Source organism: Dermacentor variabilis, chromosome 9 (genome assembly GCF_050947875.1).
Source record: "Dermacentor variabilis isolate Ectoservices chromosome 9, ASM5094787v1, whole genome shotgun sequence".
Taxonomy (NCBI): Eukaryota; Metazoa; Arthropoda; class Arachnida; order Ixodida; family Ixodidae; genus Dermacentor; species Dermacentor variabilis.
The window spans coordinates 41,425,293-41,448,806 of record NC_134576.1 but is presented as its reverse complement, the minus strand read 5'-3'; the positions used below and the strand labels follow the sequence as shown (position 1 = coordinate 41,448,806).

The window sequence follows — 23,514 nt, the reverse complement described above, 5'->3', positions numbered from 1 at the left end:
CTGACACAAGGGCACCGGTGACGAATGACAACCATGGTGTGGGTGCGCATACCCTAGCTGCTACGAGCAATGCACACTTCTTTTGTCCAACATACGTGATGCCACTGATTTCGAAGAACGCTTCTAACAGCACTTGATATGCTGGCGACTCGTCTGTAGCTTCTTCTAACTGTGACAAGCTGTGCATCTAGCCAGGGCTTCCAAGGGCACAACTGATAGGATGGGCTCATCCCATCCTCGTTGCCACCAAAACGACCATGTACTTCAAGCAGATAGCTAGAGGAGGGGGCATGCCGGGCACAACCCATTGTCCTAATGTTGTCGTCCCACTGTCGTCATTTTACAATCGTCATCTCACTGTTGACTCTTCGACATCATTCCACCATCACCGCATCACCATTATGCCATCATGGTCAAGTTTCATTATCATCATCATCATCAGCCTGGTTACGCCCACTGCAGGTCAAAGGCCTCTCCCATACTTCTCCAACGACACCGGTCATGTACTAATTGTGGTCATGTTGTCCCTGCAAACTTCTTAATCTCATCCGCCCACCTAACTTTCTGTCGCCCTCTGCTACACTTCCCTTCCCTTGGAATCCATTCGGTAACTCTTAATGACCATCGGTTATCTTCCCTCCTCATTACGTGTCCTGCCCACGCCCCCCCCCCCCATTTCTTTTTCTTGATTTCAACTAAGATATCATTAACTTGTGTTTGTTCCCTCACCCAATCTGCCCTTTTCTTATCCCTTAACGTTACACCTATCATTCTTCTTTCCATAGCTCATTGCGTCGTCCTCAATTTAAGTAGAACCCTTTTGTAAGCCTCCAGGTTTCTGCCCCGTACGTGAGTTCTGGTAAGATACAGCTGTTATAAACCTTTCTCTTGAGGGATAATGGCAATCTGCTGTTCATGATCCGAGAATGCCTGCCAAACGCACCCCAGCCCATTCTTATTCTTCTGATTACGTATTTCAGTCTCATGATCCGGATCCGCAGTCACTACCTGTCCTAAGTAGATGTATTCCCTTACCACTTCCAGTGCCTCACTACCTATCGTAAACTGCTGTTCTCTTCCGAGACTGTTAAACATTAGTTTTCTGCAGATTAATTTTTAGACCCACCCTTCGGCTTTGCCTCTTCAGGTCAGTGAGCATGCATTGCAGTTGGTCCCCTGAGTTACTAAGCAAGGCAATATCATCAGCGAATCGCAAGTTACTAAGGTATTCTCCATTAACTCTTATGCCCAATTCTTCCCAATCCAGGTCTCTGAATACCTCCTGTAAACACGCTGTGAATAGCATTGGAGAGATCGTATCTCCCTGCCTGACGCCTTTCTTTCTTGGGATTTTGTTGCTTTCTCTATGGAGGACTACGGTGGCTGTGGAGCCGCTATAAATTTTTTTCAATATCTTTACATACGGCTCGTCTACACCCTGATGGTCAAGTTTGACCCTGGCCAGTGAGTGTCGTAGCAAAGCGGGCCAATCTCAGATACACTGTATTGCGCCTGTAACCAAAGGAATAGAAATCTCGGGGTGACCAATACAGATTCTAAATACAGGATTCTAAGTACAGATTCTAAATAAATAAATCCTTTAGTTATGTAATATGTGACTACATTGCTCAAATTCTAATCTCATAAACTTCGACAGTTGCTGCAAGATGGACTCAGTTGCAATTTTTATTTTACAGAGGAGCTGTCTTAGGCTAGTTTCCAGCATTTCATGACATGCGTAAGCAAAAACGATGGCGGCATCTATAGAGCTAGAATAGCTTGAGCATAATACAAAATCATATCATTGCATGTGTCCCAGCTGTGTTTGAGGCCAGACATGTCAAAACCGATGATGGATGCTGGTTTGATGCATTGCGATCTACGCAAGCAATGAGCCATGAGCCCTATGCTTTGCCGACAATGGTCAAGAGCCTTGCCATGGAATGTGCCGATGCGTGTGCCTTACAGACTGGGGACAGAATTGTCGCTACCGTATACGTTCGTCCTGGAACGTCAAAGAGGGACCTTGAAAACCTTATGACCTACACATTTAGGTGAATCCTCCCAATGGACCCCAATCCCATCATCATTGTGGGTGAATTTAACGTCAAAGTGTCTCATCCCGATGGAAAGTGTTTCATGGTGTTTCTCTTGGAAAGGTTCGGCCTTTAATGTTAAACCAAGACCAATGTCTCTACGACGTGCCATCAGTCGTGCGTAGACCTAATGTTCACTAAGAACATCTCAAGTGCCATCACAGAGCTCATGGCCATCTATCATGGTGACCATAAAGCCATAATTAGTGTGGTCACAAGATAAACGTAAATAGAAATAAACATAATGTGCACATTCAAGTTATATTGTTTCATTGTTTTATTTATTACAGCTCCACTGGTCATCCACCTGAATGGCTCTGAATTTTTAAAATTTTTCAGTCTGGTGTGGTGCACTGCACAAAACAGAAGAGACCAGAACGAGTGCCACACTTAAAGGTGGCGATAGGAATGATGTAGCCAATTCTAGACCTATTTCTGTTATTCCAGTGTTTTCCGAGGGTTTAGAAAATATAATTTTTTCTTTTATATGAGGATTTTTTGAAGCTAAGAACATTTTAAGTGCACAGCAGCTTGGATTTATGAAGGGCCACTCTATGGAATCAGCTGCCAGCAGTTGATATTTTCAGCGGGAGAAGTTCAATGGTTTCGACTTGTGCCTCAAGCATGACTAAGTGAGTTGAACCGATTCCAGTTGGTGTAAATTGTCAAAGACAAAAACTAGTTGACTCCACTCAGCCTTATCAGTGGCCCTCTTCCATTCACAAGTTCATTTGATAAGCCACATTGCAGCAGTAGAAACAGGGGAGCGCAGACGTTGTAGTGTTGGTGACTCGAGTGGGAATCTACCTGGCTGGACATCCTTTTCTTTTCGTCATGTCGCCAAGGCCATGGATATACACTGAGGGTAGGTTGCCCTTCATGTGGTTTATGTTACCCCCCGTATTCTAAAACATCAGGCTAATGAAATTCAATTATTTTGTTGGAGTCAGTCTGAAAGTCCTAATCAATTTCCCAACTAGACGGGCAATTCTGTAGAAATGCTTACCTTCAAGTGTAGATATCTTCTATTTCCCATGGAGAACAAAAATAGTAGGGGTATACGGTGTTGAAAGTCAAACTGAGTGCTATAGTACATGCAAACATTTACACATTAGCTGCCTGTAATAATAGGAAAGAAAGCTAAATAGAGCAAGGAAAACATGACAAGTTAATGGAGAAAATTATGCAACATACTATTTCACACTGTTTAGTACTTGGACTTTTTTTTTTCGTCGACTGACCCGCTACCAACTTGTAAGAAACCGCTGCAATCCCAAGACCAGGCTAGAAACCCCGAGATCCTATTTCAGGACGACGTGTTCCCCACGTAAGTAATTTGGAGTGACGAACCTCCCTTGACATCTCCACCGTTATGCTTAACGATCATGTGGTCACGCAGTTTACATTTGCTGAAATATTTACGAGAGCACACATTGCACTGGAACGGCGCCACGCCTGTGTGGGTCCGCATGTGCTCTCTCGCGTGGTGCTTCTGGGTGAAGGTGCGCGGGCAGACGCCGCACTTGAACGGCTTTTCGCCCGTGTGCGTCCGCATGTGCCGCACCATGCTGTTGGTGAAGATGGTCGTGTACGGACACAAGGTGCAGAACTGCAGCTGCCTTTTGCTTGCGTACAACGCGACGTTCGCCCCAGGTTGCACGGAGGCGTGGGCAGCTTGGTTGATGCCCGTCGCTGCTGCCTGTGCGCCGTCGGCACTGCCCGAAGCGTTGCCATCGTCGGGGGATTGGTGGGGCCAGCCTGGTGGCAGCTGAACGGCTTGGAGCACTGCAACTTTGTCTGAAACGAAAACTATACCTGCGAGAAATGCACAGGCATGGCAGCCATCAGAGAAACAGCACTAGTAGAATACTCAACAATAATCGACCACACTTATCAAATGAATTTCATATATTGGCTAAGGCTACTTCAATGTTTAGACTGGCTGATTTGGCTGCACCAATATTCTATGAGTGCTATCTATGCACTTTATGTTGGCACCCTGTGAATTTGTATCTTGGAAGTGTTAAAGAATTTGTCAAACTTGGAGCTTTATATTGTTGTTGTTGCCATTGCTCAGCTCATGTTGATATGTGTGCACAGTATGCTTTAAGTAAGTTTGAGCAATCATTAAGCACATGTGTCTGTGGTGATTACCTTATGTGTGGTGACACGCGACACCTTTATTTTGGCCTTTATTGTCACTTTTTTTTTTTAGTTGACCGAGTACGTTTTTCTGCTCTCCCTCACTGTCGTATGCTGTCAGGTGGTTGAGGGTACTTCAAGCCTTCCTTCTGTGGCTGCTTGCTCACTTTCCTCCATGGTTAAATGGGAAAATAAAGATTTGTTCATTCATTCATTTATTCATTCTTTTGGGCGACTCAGCAAAGCACATTTAGCAACGATGAAGCACAAAACATGGGACCAAAGAAAGATGAGACAAATGGGACAAGCTGCATAAGGCGAAAACAGTACGAACATATGGTACAAAATTTAAGATGCCTGTTGATGCCTGTAACATTGTTGTCTTTGCATGACAGTGTTCACAGCGCTTCTCCTGCTTATATCATCTTGCTTTCGTCCCATGTTTTGTGCTTTATCATCGTAAAAAACAGAAACAACAATGCAGCCCAGAAAGGTGAGACATTCCAAATAATAGATGGCATTTCCTTGAAGCCCAATGTCAAATTAGTGATGTGGGCGACGATGATAAAAACAAGCAATTGATAATAATGGCCATTAGGTCAGTCATTTTCTTGCACCTAGATGTGAAGCACAAATTTTTTGTAAAGGCACAACACAAACAAAAACTACTGAAGTCTTTAGTGAACAGCGTTATAATGCTGGTGGTATAACAGACTAACAATAGACTAACAAGAAAAAAATGTTTACCAATTGTTACTTTTATTTGCTTTTTTAGTATAGCCAACTTAACACAAGGATGTGCAATTAGGAAGCAATGCAGGACTTTCTCAGCTGGTCAAGGAATGTTTCTTTAACTGAGACACAGATTTGCAATTAACAAGCAAAATGCTGTAGTCCACTTGCAGTACTTAAGAGCACATTTTCATGTGTGCTATATGTGATCACAGTTCAGCAGAAAAGGTACAAGTGTGTCAGTTACTGCCATGCTTTTGAACATGCTATAAAGCATGTACATTTGAAATGTTGCAGTACATACAAAATGCCATGCACTCAGTTTAGCTCCATTTGCTGCTAAACTCAATATCCAACTCGTATCTGCTACGCCTAGCTCTTTTTGCTTTGGAGAGTTCAGTTAAGCCATAATTTCAATTCAGTAACAAAAACTGAAGCGTTCCAGGCAACATTAAATGGTTTTTGCTTTATTGTGAAACGTGGTGCACATTACGGGCTATCAAACAGCACACTTCACGCACTGCTAACAGTACATCAATTATTATGTGGAAACTGTTTTTGTATTAAGCGATTATGTGTTTAAAGTGACAGAACCAAACAGACTCAGTGCTGCAACAAAACCAAAATGACAAATGACCAAATGACTTGAAACTAAAACCAAATGAAATGAAACCAAATGAAATGAAACCAAATGACATGAAACCAAATGACTTGGTACATGACAGAGCGAAGCCAGCATTTCAGCGATATTGCTGCCACTGAATACAAGTTGAGCAGTGCACTGAAATCTCCAAACTATTTCACAACTTGGTCTTAACATTATTTCAGGTTTTCACACTTTTACACTAATATCTGTACTCAGTGCGAGAGTAACATGTGGATCTGATAAAAGCAAAGAATAAGGTCAGATTAAGTTAAGGAAAACAAAAATAAGTGCACGCAAAACTGTGCAAGTCACTAAAAAACAGTTATACCACTCAATATAGGAAGACAAACCCTTAGTAACACCTCAATTTGTGCTAGCTGACAGGACAGTAAAATGACTAGCAGAGAACAGGCAATTATTTTATTGTGGTGTTTCCCACATGTGTGGGTTTAATATTAAAGACGGTCTCGAGTTTCTTATCGGGCTCCCCTGGTTCGTATCTCATGATGCCATCAGATAGTTTCTACACACAAGCACTGAATAATTAATGTGTTAGCCACGAGAGATAAAGAGGCAGTTGAACATCTGCATGCACAGGTTCAATAATTAATCAAAGGTGTTTGCTCACCGATATATACAGTGTGTCCCACTTAACGTGCATCATAGGCTTTCTTTGTTCACATTAAAAGAACACGCAGCCATGCAAAAATAACCTTCCGCAGTTAATTTTGCACTGTGAAAAGCAGTTCAAAACTCATGCTTAAGAAGTTCCAGATCAATGCTCAAATCTCAGTTATCACTGTCAAAAAGGGTCTAAGTTGAAACCATCTGCTCTGTAGACACTTTTATCATCCAGACAAAGGGCAAGAACATGGGAAGGCCAATGACAACATGGAAAAATGCTGTCATCTTGACGTTACACAGTATTGGTAGCATCATGTGGTGGCCCTGCCAAGCTGACCATCAATATACAAAACAATGTGAATATCAAACAAGGGCATTTTGGCTACTCTTGCCTTACAGATTCACTCTTATCAACACTTATTGGTGGCACTGTTACGCACCCAAGAGGCTAAGTCGTTTGAATTAATTAAAATCTGTGTTCAAATGCAATGACTCAGAAATTAATTAAACACATACTGGGCCCTAACGTTGTTACAATTACATGAATTTTGAACGTCCTGAATTTCAATTATTGAGACAGGAGTGTGTATGAAAATGAGAAGGCTGCACACAGTTTTCCAGAACATCTGGCAGCAGCAAATAAGGGGCAAAATCATTTAGGACTGGCAGCAAGACAATCAACAAATATGGGACACTACAGCTTCCATGAAAGAGTTATTTTGAGCGACATAAAATATATACACAGGAAAGGACGGTGGTACTACAGGGCAGAGAAGAGGAGACTCTCAAAACAAAAAGGTTTCTGGCTCTCCTTGATTCTATGAAATGCCCCACTTTTTTTACTGATCACCTAAACAAGCCCTCTTGTAGCACAATAGGCCTTCAGTGATGGGTGGGTTGTCTTCCCTCTTAACAAAGCCTATCAAGCATTCAAAACAAACAGGCAGCATAAGACAGAGCAAAAATGAGATCTGCCAGAGATGAGGTCGGCATGATCCTCTAGCAACCTGTATCACCAAAACTGTGTCATATATTCTTCCATAAAAATCAAACAACTCCGCAGGGGATATGCATGCTTGCCGCAAAAGGTAAGCCTAAAATGACACATTTCAGTTCCTTTTGCATGCTTGGAAGTTTCAACAGACATGCTGTCATCCTACACTTCACAATGTCATTTGAAGGCTGACTCCCATGCTCCACTGCATAGGTTACATGCAACTTGTGACGCACACTTTCTGCTAACTTTTCAAGTGCGACATGACTGCAAATGAATGTTTGAAGATGGAGATGTATTTGGACTAGCTGGTTAAAGATTATCAATACAAACAACACTCAACACAGGTGAGAAGCACAGCACAAGTATAAGCCACTGGGACTTCATTACATTGAAACAAGAAATGCAGAACAGGGGATGATGAACACCACAGAGAAATTGGACCACCTGGCTTACACATAGGATGGGACGAGGCTGAGGTGAGCTTTATTTAAGACTAGACTTTTTTTTTTTTGTAAGTAATCTGAGCGGCACTGTAGTCTACACCAGTGGCTAAACTTTCAACACACTTTGTGACTTTCTCCCAGCTTGTTCAGAGATACTTTTCAAACACTCTTTTCAACGCAGCAGTAAATAAATAAAATGCATCACCCTGGAGCAATATTAACTAGAAACACATATCTGCAGCTACCAAAGTCAAATTTTTGGGTACTTTGTATGTCCTCACATTCACACAAAGTGTAACAGTACCTGATGGAAACAATACTCACTCAATTTCTGCCGAAGGTGTTTGATATAGCAACTATAGAACTATCATAATTCTGTTTCTTGTTTACGATCCTGTCTGGTGCAATAGCAAGGATGCACCTCCATAAAGCCATGTTAAAAATCTCTCTAGAAGCAGTGACGGCTTTTTTCTAAGAAATGGTTGCGCATGATGCACCATCGGAAGGGAACCCACAAACCTCCAATGAGCTCTCCAAGCGACTCCATGGGGTCCACAAACTACAGCCTTGTAGAATACTGCCCCATACAATGCCTAATGGAAATGGACAATATCTGACCTTTCATTTTTTTTTCCTTCGTGTCTTTTGTTGCTCATGCAAGGTAATTTTTAATAGTGCCACACTAACAATTCATGTTATAGCACCTTTACAATTCTTTCATGATTCAGATTACAGAAAGGCATGAGGTAATGAAAACTCAGTGATGGATACTAATGAAATGAACTAAAATTTTTTCTCATAGATGATGTTATTGCCAGGCACCTGTCTTTGCGTGTGCATGCATGTGTGCACATGTACACGTGGATAATTTTAAGGTTATCGCATACTGCAGCTCACTCGGCAATCAAAGCAGCATACACGGCAGGCTACAAGGAAAAAGTTGATTTGGGCAGGTCATGTGGTTAAAAACAGATAACCGGTTGCCTACGACAGTAACAAAATGGTAAAGGGTGTCAAGTGAAATGGTACAGAGTCAAAGGCAACAAGGAATTAGATGGCGCAATGAGGTTAGACAAAGAACATGGCGGGGTTTGGGGACATGAGAGAGATCTCTTGAAAGCCTTTGTCCAGAAGTCAAAATGGGTTGGTGGTGGTACTAGTAATTATGGAAGTATTAATTCACTTGAAATAACATTAAAACAATGTTAATGCTAACAAAATAAAGCACAGGCAGAATGCACTGACTAGCATGCGAGTCTGTGGGCATAAGTGGAAGCTATCATGTTGTTTCTATTACATGAAGCCTACCACTGATAATGCAACAGTGACGGTCACAGGACTGAACAAAAGCGGGACTAACTTGCAGCTATAGCTGGACTGTGAACTAGTGAATTGCAATAATTGGTGAGACAGTGAAGTGTCAAATAGGTGATGATGCTGGTAATTCTGCAGTACCCAGCTGGCACAACCGACTAGTAGCTGCATACATTACAAAGGAGGCTTCACTCACACTCACTGTGCCAAAGCCTGACAACTAGCACCAGTGTCAATACATCAGAATGACACATTCGTTTCCTTTAAGATGAGATTCAAATCTCGCACATGTCAATGTGTAATTGAAAGCATAATTTTGTGCACCACAGATTCCCATCATAACAAATAACAAGACATAAGAAATGCAATCAGAAAACAGACACACATGCACGTACACACACGCGCACACATAAAAAGGCTGTATCTGAATTCTGTCAAGGTAAATGAATTTACTTATGAAACTCTCTAGGTAGTGGGACTTGCAGAAGGAATGAAATTAAGGGGCTGTGGTATCAATGATGCAACCATGGAAAAAAGTGTCTTTAGCTCGCTTTCAACATTTTTAATGATTAAATGCTTTCTCAAGGCCAACATAATTCACAACAACGCAGACACTTCAACTTGCCACAGAGATATGTGACAGCACTCAGATCCCCACAGAGAGCTGCATTGTACAGTTGTGCGTTGGCGTGCTCTCTTCAACAGAGAGATTCTCTCCCGCACCAATTATTAAAACCTCAAGAGCAAGCAAGGTGATGTTCTGTCTCAGCTGTCTTTCCCTTGCTTATGCACCTGCAACCTGTGACGCACCATGGCAGACTTCTGAGTGAACTGACGCAGGCAGATGCTGCACCGAAAGGGTCTCTCTCCCGTGTGGGTCCGCATGTGGTCGGCCAGGTGCACGCTCTTGTAGAACGCTTTCGCACAGATGGTGCACCTGAAACACCTCTGATCATGGTGCTTCTGAAAGTGCTGCATTAAATGGAACTTGCTGGTTGCCGAGAATGGACACAGATCACAGCGCGGCCGCCGCTTGTCACGACTAGCTGTTAGCCATCCCTGGCCTTTGCCATGCACAGAGCTGTCCAAGTATTCAGGCCTCTCATCTGCACCCTCACTGATGCCACCATCAACCATGGCATTTTCCACCTTGACTGCTGTGCTCAGACTAGGAACAGCCATGTCATACTTTTGGCGAGCAAGATCTGTACATTGTGTGTCACCTGCTACCTGACGACTTGCCACATAAGCTGTATTGCATGCCACCGCAGCTTGAAGGCCCCGCGCATAAAGGTCTGCGCAGTGGTAAGACTTCTCCACTTGAAGACTTGCCATACTTGGAAATGACACTAAAGAGAGGAAAAACACAAAGACTCGGTCAATATTTGCAGGCATAAGTCTTTTGTCATGCACAATAACTCTTCCCATCTTGAGTACAAAACTCACCGCGCCATACAATTAGGCTGGTGAAATGAGAGGCAAAAACTGGTTAGAGTATATGTTGACGTATAGTGAAGAAGCACACAGCTTTAGCACATGAAACAGCCCCATTTGACCACTGAATATTCGGCTAAGAAAAACAGTTGCTTGCTAACATCGTTTCATTAGTGAAAATTATCTAAACTTCTAAAGCGTCACGACGACTGATAGTATACATTACGCCTTTGTATTACATAGGGTTCCTACAGGCAAGGCACATGCCCAGTTGACAATAATGCATTCCGTCAGTTTTTTCTTTTGACTACTGGTGCTGGAAGAAAAAGTGCTTTAAGCAAAGCTTTACCCCTGTGGGCTGATTCTTGTTTTGACTGGGCAGTGGTAACCAGAGCCGGCTAAAGCATAATTCTTTGAGTAAATGACTAGTCCCAAAACACGTCCGCTACAGCAACTGGTAGCACTGCCATCTTGTGTCTACCTTACCTCAAGCAATGCTTGATTTAGTAATGTTAGCCAAAATGAAGACAGCAGCTTGAAAAAGTCTATGCTTTGCTCACACTATGACAAAGCGCTATGGAGAGCTACTGAATAATTTCAATCCCTTCAGTGGTTCTCTAGCTAGCACCAAGCTCTGCCTACATGTGTGCTTTAGCACTTCAGTTCCATCAAAATGCAAAAATTTTGCATGACATATCCACTATTCCAAAGTGTAAGTATACTGGCAATCCAAATAGGAAATCTGTGCTTCTCCCTTGAATCAAGTATTCTATGCAATAATATTATGTTCAATTTCTTTAAAGTGGTGGATTATATGGCCCAACATGTATGGCTACTGCATTTATGGGAGCCTTCCTGATGTGGCAAGGAGACCAAGTGCCTGTTTAGAGACAGTACCTACTGAAACTGCATAGAGCTAATAGAGTATTTCCTCATTTACAAGCATACCACAGTTCAGCAGTATTCTAATGGCATTGCATGTTTTGAAGGAAACAAACTAGATTTTGGTAACATGCTTTTCTTTCCCATTTCTTTATAGTTTCATACGATCTCTGCCCCAAAAGTTCACACATTTATTTATTTTATTTATTTATTTCAGTGCTCTCAGGGCCAGAGGCATTACAGAGGGGAGGGGCATACAAAATCGGCGGCAGTTTTCTTAAATTTGTTGACGTCGGTGATGGCAGCCATGAAGGCAGGGCTTAAGTCATTAAGTCAGCAAGAAAGTGGAAACATGTTGCAGCCCTGCTCTCTCCTGCTAAAAGTATGTTGTTGACCCCTAGTACAAGCTACACTGCTGTACGACAATGCAGAATTTTATGCACACTTTTTTGCCGGAATGGAGACCAACAAATAGATGGAGCAATAGATCAATATCAAATTCCTTGTGAAATAGAAAAAGAATGATGCAGAAATTCATAAAATGTTGCAAAATGCCTATTGAGAGGATGCCCTAAAGGAAAGAACTGTGTTCAAGTGGTTCCAGCATTTTCTGGAAGCCTGTGGAGACCTTAAGCATGATGCAAGATAGCGCACCCCCACACCTCATGCGAAGATGAAAACATCAATCGTGTGCATTTTCTTGTGGCCTGTGACCACTAAATGACTCTTAATGTGATATCAAGAGCATTTGGTTTGGAAAAGTCGTCCATCAGATTTTGACTGCAATTTTGGAGATAAAAAAAGTCTGAATCAAGATGGTGCCGAAACTGCTGACTCCTGAATAAAAGTCGCGAGGTAAAGAATGTCGCATTGATTGGAAAACTTCAGACAACAGCAATGAATTTATCCAGAGGGTCGTCATAGGCAACGAAACTTGGATTTATCAATACATCGAGCTGAAGTTGCAGAGCAATGAGTAGAAAAACAAGGACGACTCAAGGCCAAAAAAAGAAAGCACGGAAAAACAAAACAAAAATCAGTCATGTTGATTGTGTTTGTTGACTGCCGTGGGGGATTGTGCACTATGAATTTGTACCCAAAGGCCGAACTGTAAATTCAGCTTTCTATGTGGAGGTCCTGAAGCTTCTGAGAGAACATGCGCACTACGTGCAACCAAATTTTGAGAGTGGCAACACATTCTGTACGCCCATAATGCCCCTGTACACTCTGCATTGATAGTATGGGAGTTTTTGGCATGCTATTCTATCACTATGCTGAATAAACCTCCCTACATGGCAGATTTAGCCCCCTTGCGGCTTTTGTTCCTCAAATGTGAACTGGTGCTCAATAAGAACGGAAGCATTGTTGCAGAAGTGCTCAACAGACGAGGACTTCAAAGGGAGCTATCAGCAGTGGAAGGTGGAACCAGCATATTGTGTCTAATGGGGTGTATTTCGAGGGTGACCACATTGACGTATCTGAAGTTTGTTAAATTAATTTATTTAAACATACTGCACAATCTTCTCGGGCAGACCTTGTGCACACATACATTATATGTATTAGGCCCATATCGTTTTGGAATCTTGGTATTCAATTCAATGAAAATGTTTAAACTTTCACATACACCTACTAACAAAATACAGTTAAACCTTGATATAACGAAGTGGGTAAAATTGGCAATTTGCTTCTATTAAAAGTCAACCTTTTATGCAACTAAGAAAACTCACTGATGAATTTTTCTTACATCGAAGGGTCCAAAATTTTCCAAAAAGCAAGAATGGTTTCCTGAAGAATGCACTGACACGGACAGAAAGGCATGATGACACACACTGGACTAGCAACTGAACATGAAAGGGACATGTGTCGTCATCTCTTTCTATCCGTGCATTCTGCTGGAAACCATTTGTGCTGTGTGTAATCAACAAACTGAGGCAAACACTACTCAGAAAAAGCAAATTTGAATGAGAAAGAAATTTCACTTTGCTAAATTTGAGAGTCGGTGATGAGGTTTCATGCGTGTCAACGATATCTGCACATTGACAGCACAGAAGCGAAGCCAGCCACGCTTTCGCGTCCGCTCCGCCACCGCGGCTGATAGCGTCTCCTGCAGTGGGGCAACACTATCATGAAAAGCACTGGCAGTGGGGAGCGAATACTGTATCTGCTTCTCACTTCAGTGCGTCTTTTAAACTCAAGATAACACAAACTCCAGTAATAAGTGCGCGGGAGGACAATGCACATGATGCCATGCCATCTGGGCATGCCCTCTCTTTGCACACACAGGCTGTGCACAGTCATGGGCAGCCATGGTTGTACTAGAAAAGGGGATGCACCCCAACCTGGCCCCTTGCGCACACATAATCGCGTTGCTGTGAGCTCACTCTGCTCTCCCCTTTCTCCTTGCTCGCACAGGAAAACTGCGCTCATCAAGCCACCCTCGTTCTTGGCTCACCCTTACACGCTTGCACTCACGCTCAAAGCATACAGTGTATGGAGCACAATAGTATCTTATCGCACTTGGACTTCACACAAACATGACCCTGTCCGCTTTGGCATGGTTCGTCAGGTTTTAAAGGTGCACTCACAAGCGGCCGCTTGTAATTCAACCATTGGACTATCTACGTCAGTGGAGGTTCCTACTTATTGTCTCAGTATTCCTTTGCATGTTATATTGAGATCGTGTATAGACACACTTTATTATACTGAGGTTCTAAATACATGTTCTATAGACAAAAAGTTGAATAATTCATTATATAGAGAATTTCATTATATTAAAGTTCATCATATCAATGTTTAACTGTAATATTGAAAGAGTATGCACAACGTTGTTAACATGTGATAAACAAAATTGAAATACACAGAACATAGAATAATAGGAGCACAACACAAATGTGATGCAAGCCAGTGCAGAGCAGCACATGCCACAACATCCACTCAATAAGTTATCCGAGTACCATGGGTTTAAGTAAGGTGTAGCTTTAGGCAAGCAGATTCTGCATTGCAACGACCAGCACGCAACACAAAGGACACAGGGATGAACACATCAGTCATCATTTTTCACCCCGTGTCTGTTGTCACGCGCTGGTCGTCACAATATTGTGTTAAATCATACCTGCATGGACAAAACTAACCCTAGCTGCAAGAAATAAAAAAAAAAGCGAAAGAAAGAAAATTGTGCACCATTCCACTGCTGTGGAGTGGATTACTAACGAAGCTGTTTAGCACACGACATCAAGGTGACACATAATTTAGATCAAAGGTATGAGCAAATTTTATTTCTCTTGAGCAGTGATGGCAGTCAACCCGAAGAAAGGCACCTGCACATGCACTTTTATTTTGATCGGCGGGACATGAACATGCACGTATTTCCTCATCACCGGCACATACACACATTTATTTTAAACCGGCGGCACATAAATGCGCGCACAAGTTCTCTTGATCGCTGTGCTTGGTCAGTGGTCTTAGTAGGACCGTGTTCATATAATTCGCTTCATTCTATGCAAAAGCTTATATGTCTTATCACTTGGATATGCATTTAGTGTCCTGATCGGTGGCCATCATGATGACAGGCACGCACGCACATTCTCGCATCACCTCTGTTATTAAATGCATAACCATTTCTATGCCCACTGAACTGAATGAGAAATCTGTCATTTAAGACAATGAATGGCTCATAACCCCTTAAGCAATGGCTCATACCCCCATAAGCAAGCAAAATTATTTACCAGAGAGTCTACTGACTTTGAAAATGGTGCCTATTGATAAGTAATCTACTGAAAATGCATATCCAAGTGATGAGACGTATAAGCTTTTGCATAGAATGAAGCGATTTTGCATCAAATTCGGGAGCTGAATTTTTACACATGCAGATTTGTTGACAGACACAAAAAATCCACGGAACCCTAGCCATGAACAGCTTCGCTGTAAAAGATGTGCTTGAAAAGAAACAAGCTTACAGGCAAGGTCACATATTCTTTCCAAATCATGCTATGCACATGGAAAAAAAATGTCCTAATGACTACCAAGGTAACACATTCTTCCTAAACCAAGCAAGAATAGAGGAAGCACATGGCAAAAAAACATATAATAGCTTGTGTAGGAGCAAAGAGAGAATCAAACCATATGCGATGATAATCAACTGGTCTTTAATTAGCTTAGTGCTACCACTTGTGATCAGTTAGAACCATGAAAAATGTGGCACGAAATAAACCAGCTGCACAAGCTTGAAAATTAACAGTAGACCAACTGAACTGGTCAGTTATGTTAACCAGGAAATGCATTGAAGACACCAGAGCCCTTAGCCACGAATACTATGATGATAAATACAAGAAGCCCTTCATCACGTGAAATCCACCAGTGGATAGAGGTTTGCTGGCAGCTCTACCAACATGTTAGCAAAATGAATATGTGAATGCGCAAACACTGGTATTTTGCTACAGCTACTAAAACCATTAAGCAGCTGTTAGAATGAGCAAAGACTCTGGACATTGTAAATGAGGTTCCATTTCATGTATTTTAAATATGTACTGCATAGAGCTCTATCAGCATGATATTTGATTATAAACCAGTAAGAGTGGTACACTGCTCAAACTTTAATTGTGCCTGCTTCCATTCCATTCAGTGCATTACATTCCCATTATAAGGCATGTTCAGACTTCAACATGCTGATAAGAAAACGAAAATGGGCATTAACGCTCAGCCAAGTCAAAACATGTACCCACAAATTAATGAAAACAACTTATGTAACATAGTTAATTGAAACTCTGACCATAATAAACAAGCCCCAAATCAATGTCATGATGACACCGTATTAAGGTAAGGTGATCCCACAAAAGCTTTCAGAACAGGAAATGATGGCACTGTTAAATGCAATGAAACAATGTTGCAAGAAAATGTGCAGCAAAAAAACACGGCCAGCCATGAAAACAATGATGTACTAACATCCATTAAATGCAAGTAAAATACAGAAATTCAGAATGTCCAAGACATTAGAAATATGTACTTGTCCAATCATGAGTAAATGCAAGCAAAATACAGAAATTCAGAATGTCCAAGACATTAGAAATATGTACTTGTCCAATCATGAGTAAAATTTGAAACGCTTTTAGTACAGGAATTGAAGCCAGAAGCTTCCCACATAATACAGAGATGCTCAATCATACTGATTGTCTTCAAATTGCACACTCACCTCCAAATTGCAAATTACAGAAGCTACCCACTACATCTTGTTGCAATATGAAGGTGCTGCATATGGAACCGCAATTCATCATACACACAAGCAAGGAAACATTCCATCACAAATTAACACTGCTCAAACATATAACCATTTGATGAGCAGCTTCTTGATAGTGACAAGGAACACTAAACAGTAACAAGGAATCCTGTTATCTTTTTTTCTCGTAGCTATAGTTTTTGCCTGTAGTCTTTGCATCCTTAACTTTAGGATTCCATAACTTGGTTCTGGGGGACCTTTGTGTTTCATGGGTTACATCTTTTTGTTGTACGGACGTCTTGTGATCACATAGCCCCAAGATGCTCGAGTTCCATTTTTGTTTGCAGAAAACAAAGAAACCTCCCATGAAGATGCTTTCTTTCACTTTGCAGTGCGGAGAACATTTAGTGGCAATCTGTAGCTCTTAGATCATCAGCGTGTGTATTGGAATGTCCGAGAATAATCTCGGAGAGAATATGAGTGGATAGGTTTAGTTCAATTTGTCGCCGATAACCCTGCCAATGCGGTGATTGACTGAGTGTGTTAAACGTGCTAAAGCAACACTGGGACTAAGAGAGATGCTATAGTGGAGGGTGCTTAAGTTTTTAGCATGCATCTGAATCCAAGTGCCCCAGCGTGTCCCCATTCTGTTGCATCAAAATATGGCCACCACAGTCGGGAATCAAAGCTGCAACCTCATGCGCAGCAGCAAAACACTAAAGCCACACATCCACCACAGTGGGTCTGCCAATAAACTAAGGAATGCCATCCTCCGTGAAGAACGCTTGGGATTTTTCTAGTGCTTTCCAAATGTCTTGCCACTGCTTGAAGGGATTGAGAAAAACCAGGCCAGAACTTGGACTACTAACTTCCTAAGTATGCGGCAGCATATTTAGAATGTGACGACTGTAATGGGGGGTCTCCCATATAGATGTGCACAACAGGAAGCCTCGCGCTCTCTCATTTATCAAGGTGATATTTCTGTACCTTGCATCTCTTAAACTTGTGATTTCATGGGCAGTGTGACCTGCTCGTGTAAGTTCAATACACCTCGAGTTTTCTGTTAGGTGCTTCCAAACTGAGTGAAGTCCACCCACAATGCCATAAAGAAATGTGTGTACAATGGTGGAATTGAACCTCAGTCTCCCAGCACAGCAGCCCGATGCTCCAGCCATCAGGCCATAATATGATCGCACGCACGCTTCTGTCGTGCCAAGGTGGCTTTTTCAAATGTCCAGCATGTGCGTTATGAGCCAGTTTTTCACATTCCTTCTTCATGAAAGCTAGCGCTTTGAGATGCTTTGTTAGGTGGCACTGTGCTCAGGATCAGCCCACATTTTTCGTCAGGAATGCAATACCTCCAAAGTGTGATCTTTTATGGAACTCGCAATTATCCCACCTCTGTAAAAGGCTGCGTGCGGTCTCCTGTGTATTATACAATATGCGCCAATCTCAGTTCGAAAAATTATTGTCCATGCTTTAGTCTACAGTGTGCTACATTATGGCTTGACTGTGTATGGCCATTGTACTCTTAGGTGGAGCTCAAGAATTAATTCAATTTTACGTTCACTGTTGTCAACAGTGGTTTACGATTTGTGTCCAAAGCAAGATGCAGACGTCTTTAGGTTGTTGAATTTGCTAAACTTCACTTCCCTGATTGTCGAAAGTGTTGTAATTAAACACTTCTGGAATAATGATCTTAAAACACGATATACGCCTGTCCGCTCCTCAAGACCTAAGGAACCCTACGTCATCCTCAAGACTGCGACAAAGTATGGAAGGAGAATGCGGCAATACTATGTTCCAGCCATATTTAATAAATTGCCAACGTCTGTGTTAGAAGCAAACACAAGATGTGGGATTAAGAAAATACTTAGAATTTTCGATTTTTAATGTAACATTTTGTATAACTATTCAAAATTTTGCTCCAACCCGCTAATAACTAACTGTGCTATTAACCTGTGCAATTTTCTGTGACCTGACTGTCAGGCACTGCCAGTCAAGCCCTCTGAGGCTTTGGTAGGCCTGCTATATGTACTTTGTTTTCTTTATGCACAATAAAGATTGTATTGTATTGTATTGTGGGTGAAGACTGCCTATTATGTTATGGCATTAAAAATACACACATCATTTCACTAATACGAGCCTTGTTTTCTTCATTTGTCTACTTAAGCTGAATTAGACGCTTGTCGGCTGACCATGGTTGTTCGTATCAGGGCCATGGAAGCGCCAGTGTTGTTTCCTCTCTTGTGTGTGTGGCCATGGCACAAAACTCATTATGTTGGATAACCAACTAGCCCAGAAGTTCACTATTCTAAAGCTATGGATATGCTGGCTTTGCAGCATCCATACAATGAAAGGCAAATGCACAAGTGCGCAGACCCTGGTAGAACTTGGATGGCTGAAGCGTAATATCTGAAAATGAAGCGAGAAGAAAAAGAAAGCAAGACTGCATTAAATTCCAACTGCAATACTATACTATGAGTGAAAAGAATAAGAATTGACAGATTTAATTTTTTCGTTAGTAACAACCACGTGAAGCCAACGAACAATGAAGCCAGAGAAAGCATAAACAAAGTTAACAGCAATTTTTAACAGACATGTAGAAATAATTAAGGAAAGTAAAATTGAAGTGGAAACACTTGGTGGCAGGAACTGAACCCACAACCCCCACATCATCGAGTCTTTTACAAACATGGCTAGCGGGAACTTCAGTGGTGCAGTCATTCAGCTACCATGGAAAAGTACATGGATTTGTATTAATCTTTCAGATCGTGGCTTCAGACATTCTTGTGGAATTACTTAATATACTTCACTTTTTCTTAAATTTCTAAGCAACTAAATTATTTTAAATGCCCAAAGGAAATAAGTTTCTGCACACATGCATGATTCCTGCAAATTTTTACAAGTATAACACAATATCTGGTTGAAAATAATCAACTTACAAAGTCATAAAGACGTTTAGTTTCACAAAACCAGGAGCAAGGCTTCTTCACTGCCTGCCCCCAATCACTCTTTGCCGACTGAATGAGAGCGCCATAAAGGATTAGTAGCATGCAAAGGGCAAGCCAGTTCTAGTTAGATTGTGGCTATCATTTCTCATTGGCTGACCAATTGACAGCTTTCACCTTGGCGACATCATGTGCAGGACCCTGCTGGCATTGCAATGCACAGACAGGAAAATCCAGTAGAGGAGTCGGGGATTATTATTATTATTATTATTATTTCAATTTATGGCCACTCCACTGCACGCAACACTGCCATGGTCGCAAAAGATGATCATAGTGATGTACTACACTTGATGTGCGTGTTTACTAAAATGTGTAAAAAATATCAGAGGTGGTTTAGGGCATTTTATTCAACAAAACAAATTAATGCAGACAGGTTGCCTTTGCTACAATCTGCATCTGACCCAAGTTTTGCAAAAACATTTGACACTTGGCTTGCTTAGAGATCTAACAATGTTTTTCATTATTCTGTAAGGTAGGCTTTTCTGTCACGTAATTTTTAGCAATGGGTCACCGTCACAATGAATGCAGAAGTGCATTGATGACAGCACTGCCATGATGCGGCATGCAAAAGCAGTGTGCCTGCCGAAAGCACACGCTCAGCTGTCAAACAAAGAGAAAGAGGCAAAAATGAACTCTGGAAGAACTTGCAGGACGGAGGATGATTAACAAAGCAGAAAGCTTGCACAAACTACATGTTTTAATGACATTCTGGCAGATACCAGCATCCCCTATCAAGAAAGAAAACAAGAGGTGGCACAGTTGATGTAACCTTGGGTCAGCTGGGAGTTGGTTCCAGTGGTGTCCCAGAGGAGATGGACTGCTGGCATTGCAGCTCAACACTTAAAGGGGCGATGACATGGTCGTTCATCTATTCTCAGTTTATCACTTTGTCCAAGTAGAGGGGCCAATATGGTTACGCACACGGAAAGGAAACTGGGCCCTCAGCGCATGCTTAACCCAATATTTAACCCTGTGCAGCAAGGACTTCACTGTTGCACTGAGCCCCCAATTCATTTACTTGCACGATAAAAAGAGCACAAATCATGGAATGCCAACAGAAATCATTGCGAGTTGACTGCGGAAATGCACATGCAAGAATGAAGCCACATGTATAATGCAGACACAAGAAAACTACTTTCTCACGGAAACCACGATCTGATTATGAGGCATGCTGTAGTGGGAAGCTACAATTTATTTTTACCACCTGGAATTCTTTATGTGTGCTCAATGCACACAAACTGCAAAAACGCTCGTGTAACGTATGAGCATTTTTGCATTTCGCCACCAATAGAATGATGCCGCCCTGGCTGGGATTGAATCCACAACCTTGAGCTCAGAAGCACAATGCCACAGCCACTGGGCTACCATGGCAAGTGGATATAATGTGGACACTAACCATGGAGAACACACTTCGGATGGATGGATGGCAGCTGTACCCTTTGTAACGGGCGGCGGCTGGCACCACCTAGCCTTCATTTTGTCACCCATCAGTGTTGCCAGACTGCCAGTTCAACTGTGATACATAAAAAATTTCAAATACAAATTTTCCACAGCAGCAAATGTGCTTAAATTTTGTCAGCTTACTCAGGATGTGCAGTTTAGAAAGCAATGCATAATTCAAGCTAAAAAATTTGCTGTCATGGCCCCTTTAAGGCATTGAGGTGAGCCAGCTCCAACGAACCCCTCTGGACTGTTTCTTTGCATTCTGCAGCTCTGTGTCATGGACTCCGGCATCGAAGCTACTTCCGTAGTCAGTGGCGCCATCTCGTGCCATGGATGCAACCTCCTGGCCTGCATTTGAAGAGTCAACAGGTCCCATCCCATGCTACGACCGCTATCCTTGCTAAACAACCTGAATGTGCCAACTGTCAAATGCTAGCACGTCTCTGAACTGTAGCACCTGAGCTAACAATAATTGCATCAGCAAATCCCTTGCATTCTGAGTTATCTATTTTTATAGTTAATAATAATAGTTAGCAGAGCGGGTGTGTGAACATTCAATGCTTTCAAATAACAAATTAAATATTGTCCTATTCGTTTCAGGCCTCAAACTGAACAGTGACTACTCGATTTGGTCCTTGCGTAGAATAGTAACTATTAAAAGATAAGGATATTTTTTTAAATTTTTTAACCTGCAACCTGAAGTCTAGCAGTGCAACACCATTGACAATGGGCTACTGTAGCATGTAACCGCCATGCAGCGTATGAAATTGGTATTTGCATTTCGCATGCAAAGGTTCAGCACAGGTCTGTGTGAGCACATCAGATTTACATCAGATTAATGCAATACCTATAACCTAACCCAAACCCTAAATTGTAAGGCTTAACATCCACAAACTTACACATCAGCTAATGAGGGATGCAATTAGTAGAAGGCTCTAGATTATCTTGACCACCTGTAGTTCTTTAATGTGCACCCAAAGCGCAGTATACATATGCTTTCGCATTCCACCCTCTTCGGGATGCAGCCACTGCAGAATGTGCGAGACATGTATAAGATTCCCCATTTGAAACAACATGAAACCCTGTTCAACTAATGCAATATACCTATATGGCTTACACATAATGCCAATAAGCTGATTCGAATTCATATTTGTACAACTGTTATCATTAGGGCACATGCTGAACACATGATCAAATGAAGTTGCTTTGTTACAAGCAGTTGAAGCAAGGTGGTTTGAAACCAAGGCTTTTTGCTTCTTGCCAACTGCGAGAGCCTGGTACTGGCTCTAGTCGCGGATTTACATAGACCTACCCAGATCTGAACAAAAGCAGTGCACTAGCAAAGTTGCTTCTTATTACCAACCGTTAGCAGTTGGTACATGCCCACTCTTGAATTCACAAAATTGCACCACGTAAGGATGGGCTACTAATCCAGACAGACCAGTCCGTTTCCACCTAATATGTGATACGGCATAATTATTTCGAATATGGTATGCACGCACATTCTAGCAAAGACCACTCGTTGAACAGGCGCCACGCAATCATTAGAGCACGTAATATTTTTTTGAAGTTACCGCTCTTTAGACTTGGCGTTCAACAGGCGCTACGCAATCATTGGAGCACGTAACATCTTTTTGAAGTTACCGCTCTTTAGACCGAGTCAATTTCAGTGATATAGATATCACAGAACCTGAAATCGGCGCGTAAACAACAGAAAGCGCAAGCAGTGTTTGATGCCGCATACCCCTGGAAAGGAAGCCCACGATATGTCATATTGTCAATAGTTCCCTGTTTATACGTGCATTAAATGCTCCAACAGCACGTCAGACCGTGCAGGCAGCGCTTCTAATAGTCGCACCCGCCTTTTGTCAGACACGTAAGGTCCCACGCAGTAGTTTACTTTTACTCTGATGAAAGCACTCGTGCACAGGGCACCACACAGGAAGCATTGTCATTTGGTTGAGAGACTTCTCCGCTGAGTCAGAGCTTGGTCTCTGCTCTTACATTTTACAGACGATTCAGCATACGTGCTCCATTAGGGAAGCGCTGCTTCAGGTCACCCAGCACACAACATTTCCTTGGTTTGCGGCGTTGCACATAACGGTTGGTTGCACGATGCACCTCACGACGATGCACGGCAGAGTTCTGAACATGGTTCTGAACGAGACGTTCATTTGAGGCTGATTTGAGGGATCGCCAGTCGTTTGTGCGCAGGCGCGAGTAAGAGCGGGCGCGAGAGAGAAAATTTGGGGGCTTTTGCTTCTTGCATATATACTCTGCCTAGGTACTACGGAAGAGGTTTCTGATACAATTGAGTATGGCCCGCGAAACGCAGCCACCGAAGAAACAGGCCATCACGCCTAGTAGTGACGAACTCGCATCTTTATTGCCAAAACGCGACAACCGCGGCCCCTCATATGTTATATATTGCCCGCCAGGCATGGCGCAGCAGCAACACAAAACAAACAGGGCTGCCAGGGGGCGCTGCATTTTAGAACATTTTAGAACCATGACAATGAGGAGCAGTTACATAGAGAA

At 42.2% G+C, this 23,514-nt stretch overlaps 1 protein-coding gene across 7 annotated transcripts; it reads right to left on the bottom strand.

Annotated features, from left to right (window-relative positions):
* Window positions 1-716: 716 nt before the first annotated feature.
* LOC142592636 (uncharacterized) lies at window positions 717-23,349 on the bottom strand. Of its 7 annotated transcripts, none has more exons than XM_075704188.1 (4): window positions 22,721-23,349; window positions 20,930-21,046; window positions 10,225-10,343; window positions 717-3,911 (listed from the first exon to the last, which is right to left on the bottom strand). In XM_075704188.1, the coding sequence occupies exons 2-4, from the start codon at window positions 21,019-21,021 to the stop codon at window positions 3,403-3,405; spliced, it is 720 nt and encodes a 239-aa protein (XP_075560303.1). In that variant the 5' UTR covers window positions 21,022-21,046; window positions 22,721-23,349; the 3' UTR covers window positions 717-3,402. The 7 variants fall into 7 exon arrangements, 5 of the variants coding, with proteins under 5 accessions (XP_075560303.1, XP_075560305.1, XP_075560304.1 ...); XM_075704190.1 differs by lacking the exon at window positions 20,930-21,046 and adding an exon at window positions 18,905-18,937; XM_075704189.1 differs by having other exon boundaries at window positions 22,981-23,349.
* Between the last annotated feature and the right edge of the window lie 165 nt (window positions 23,350-23,514).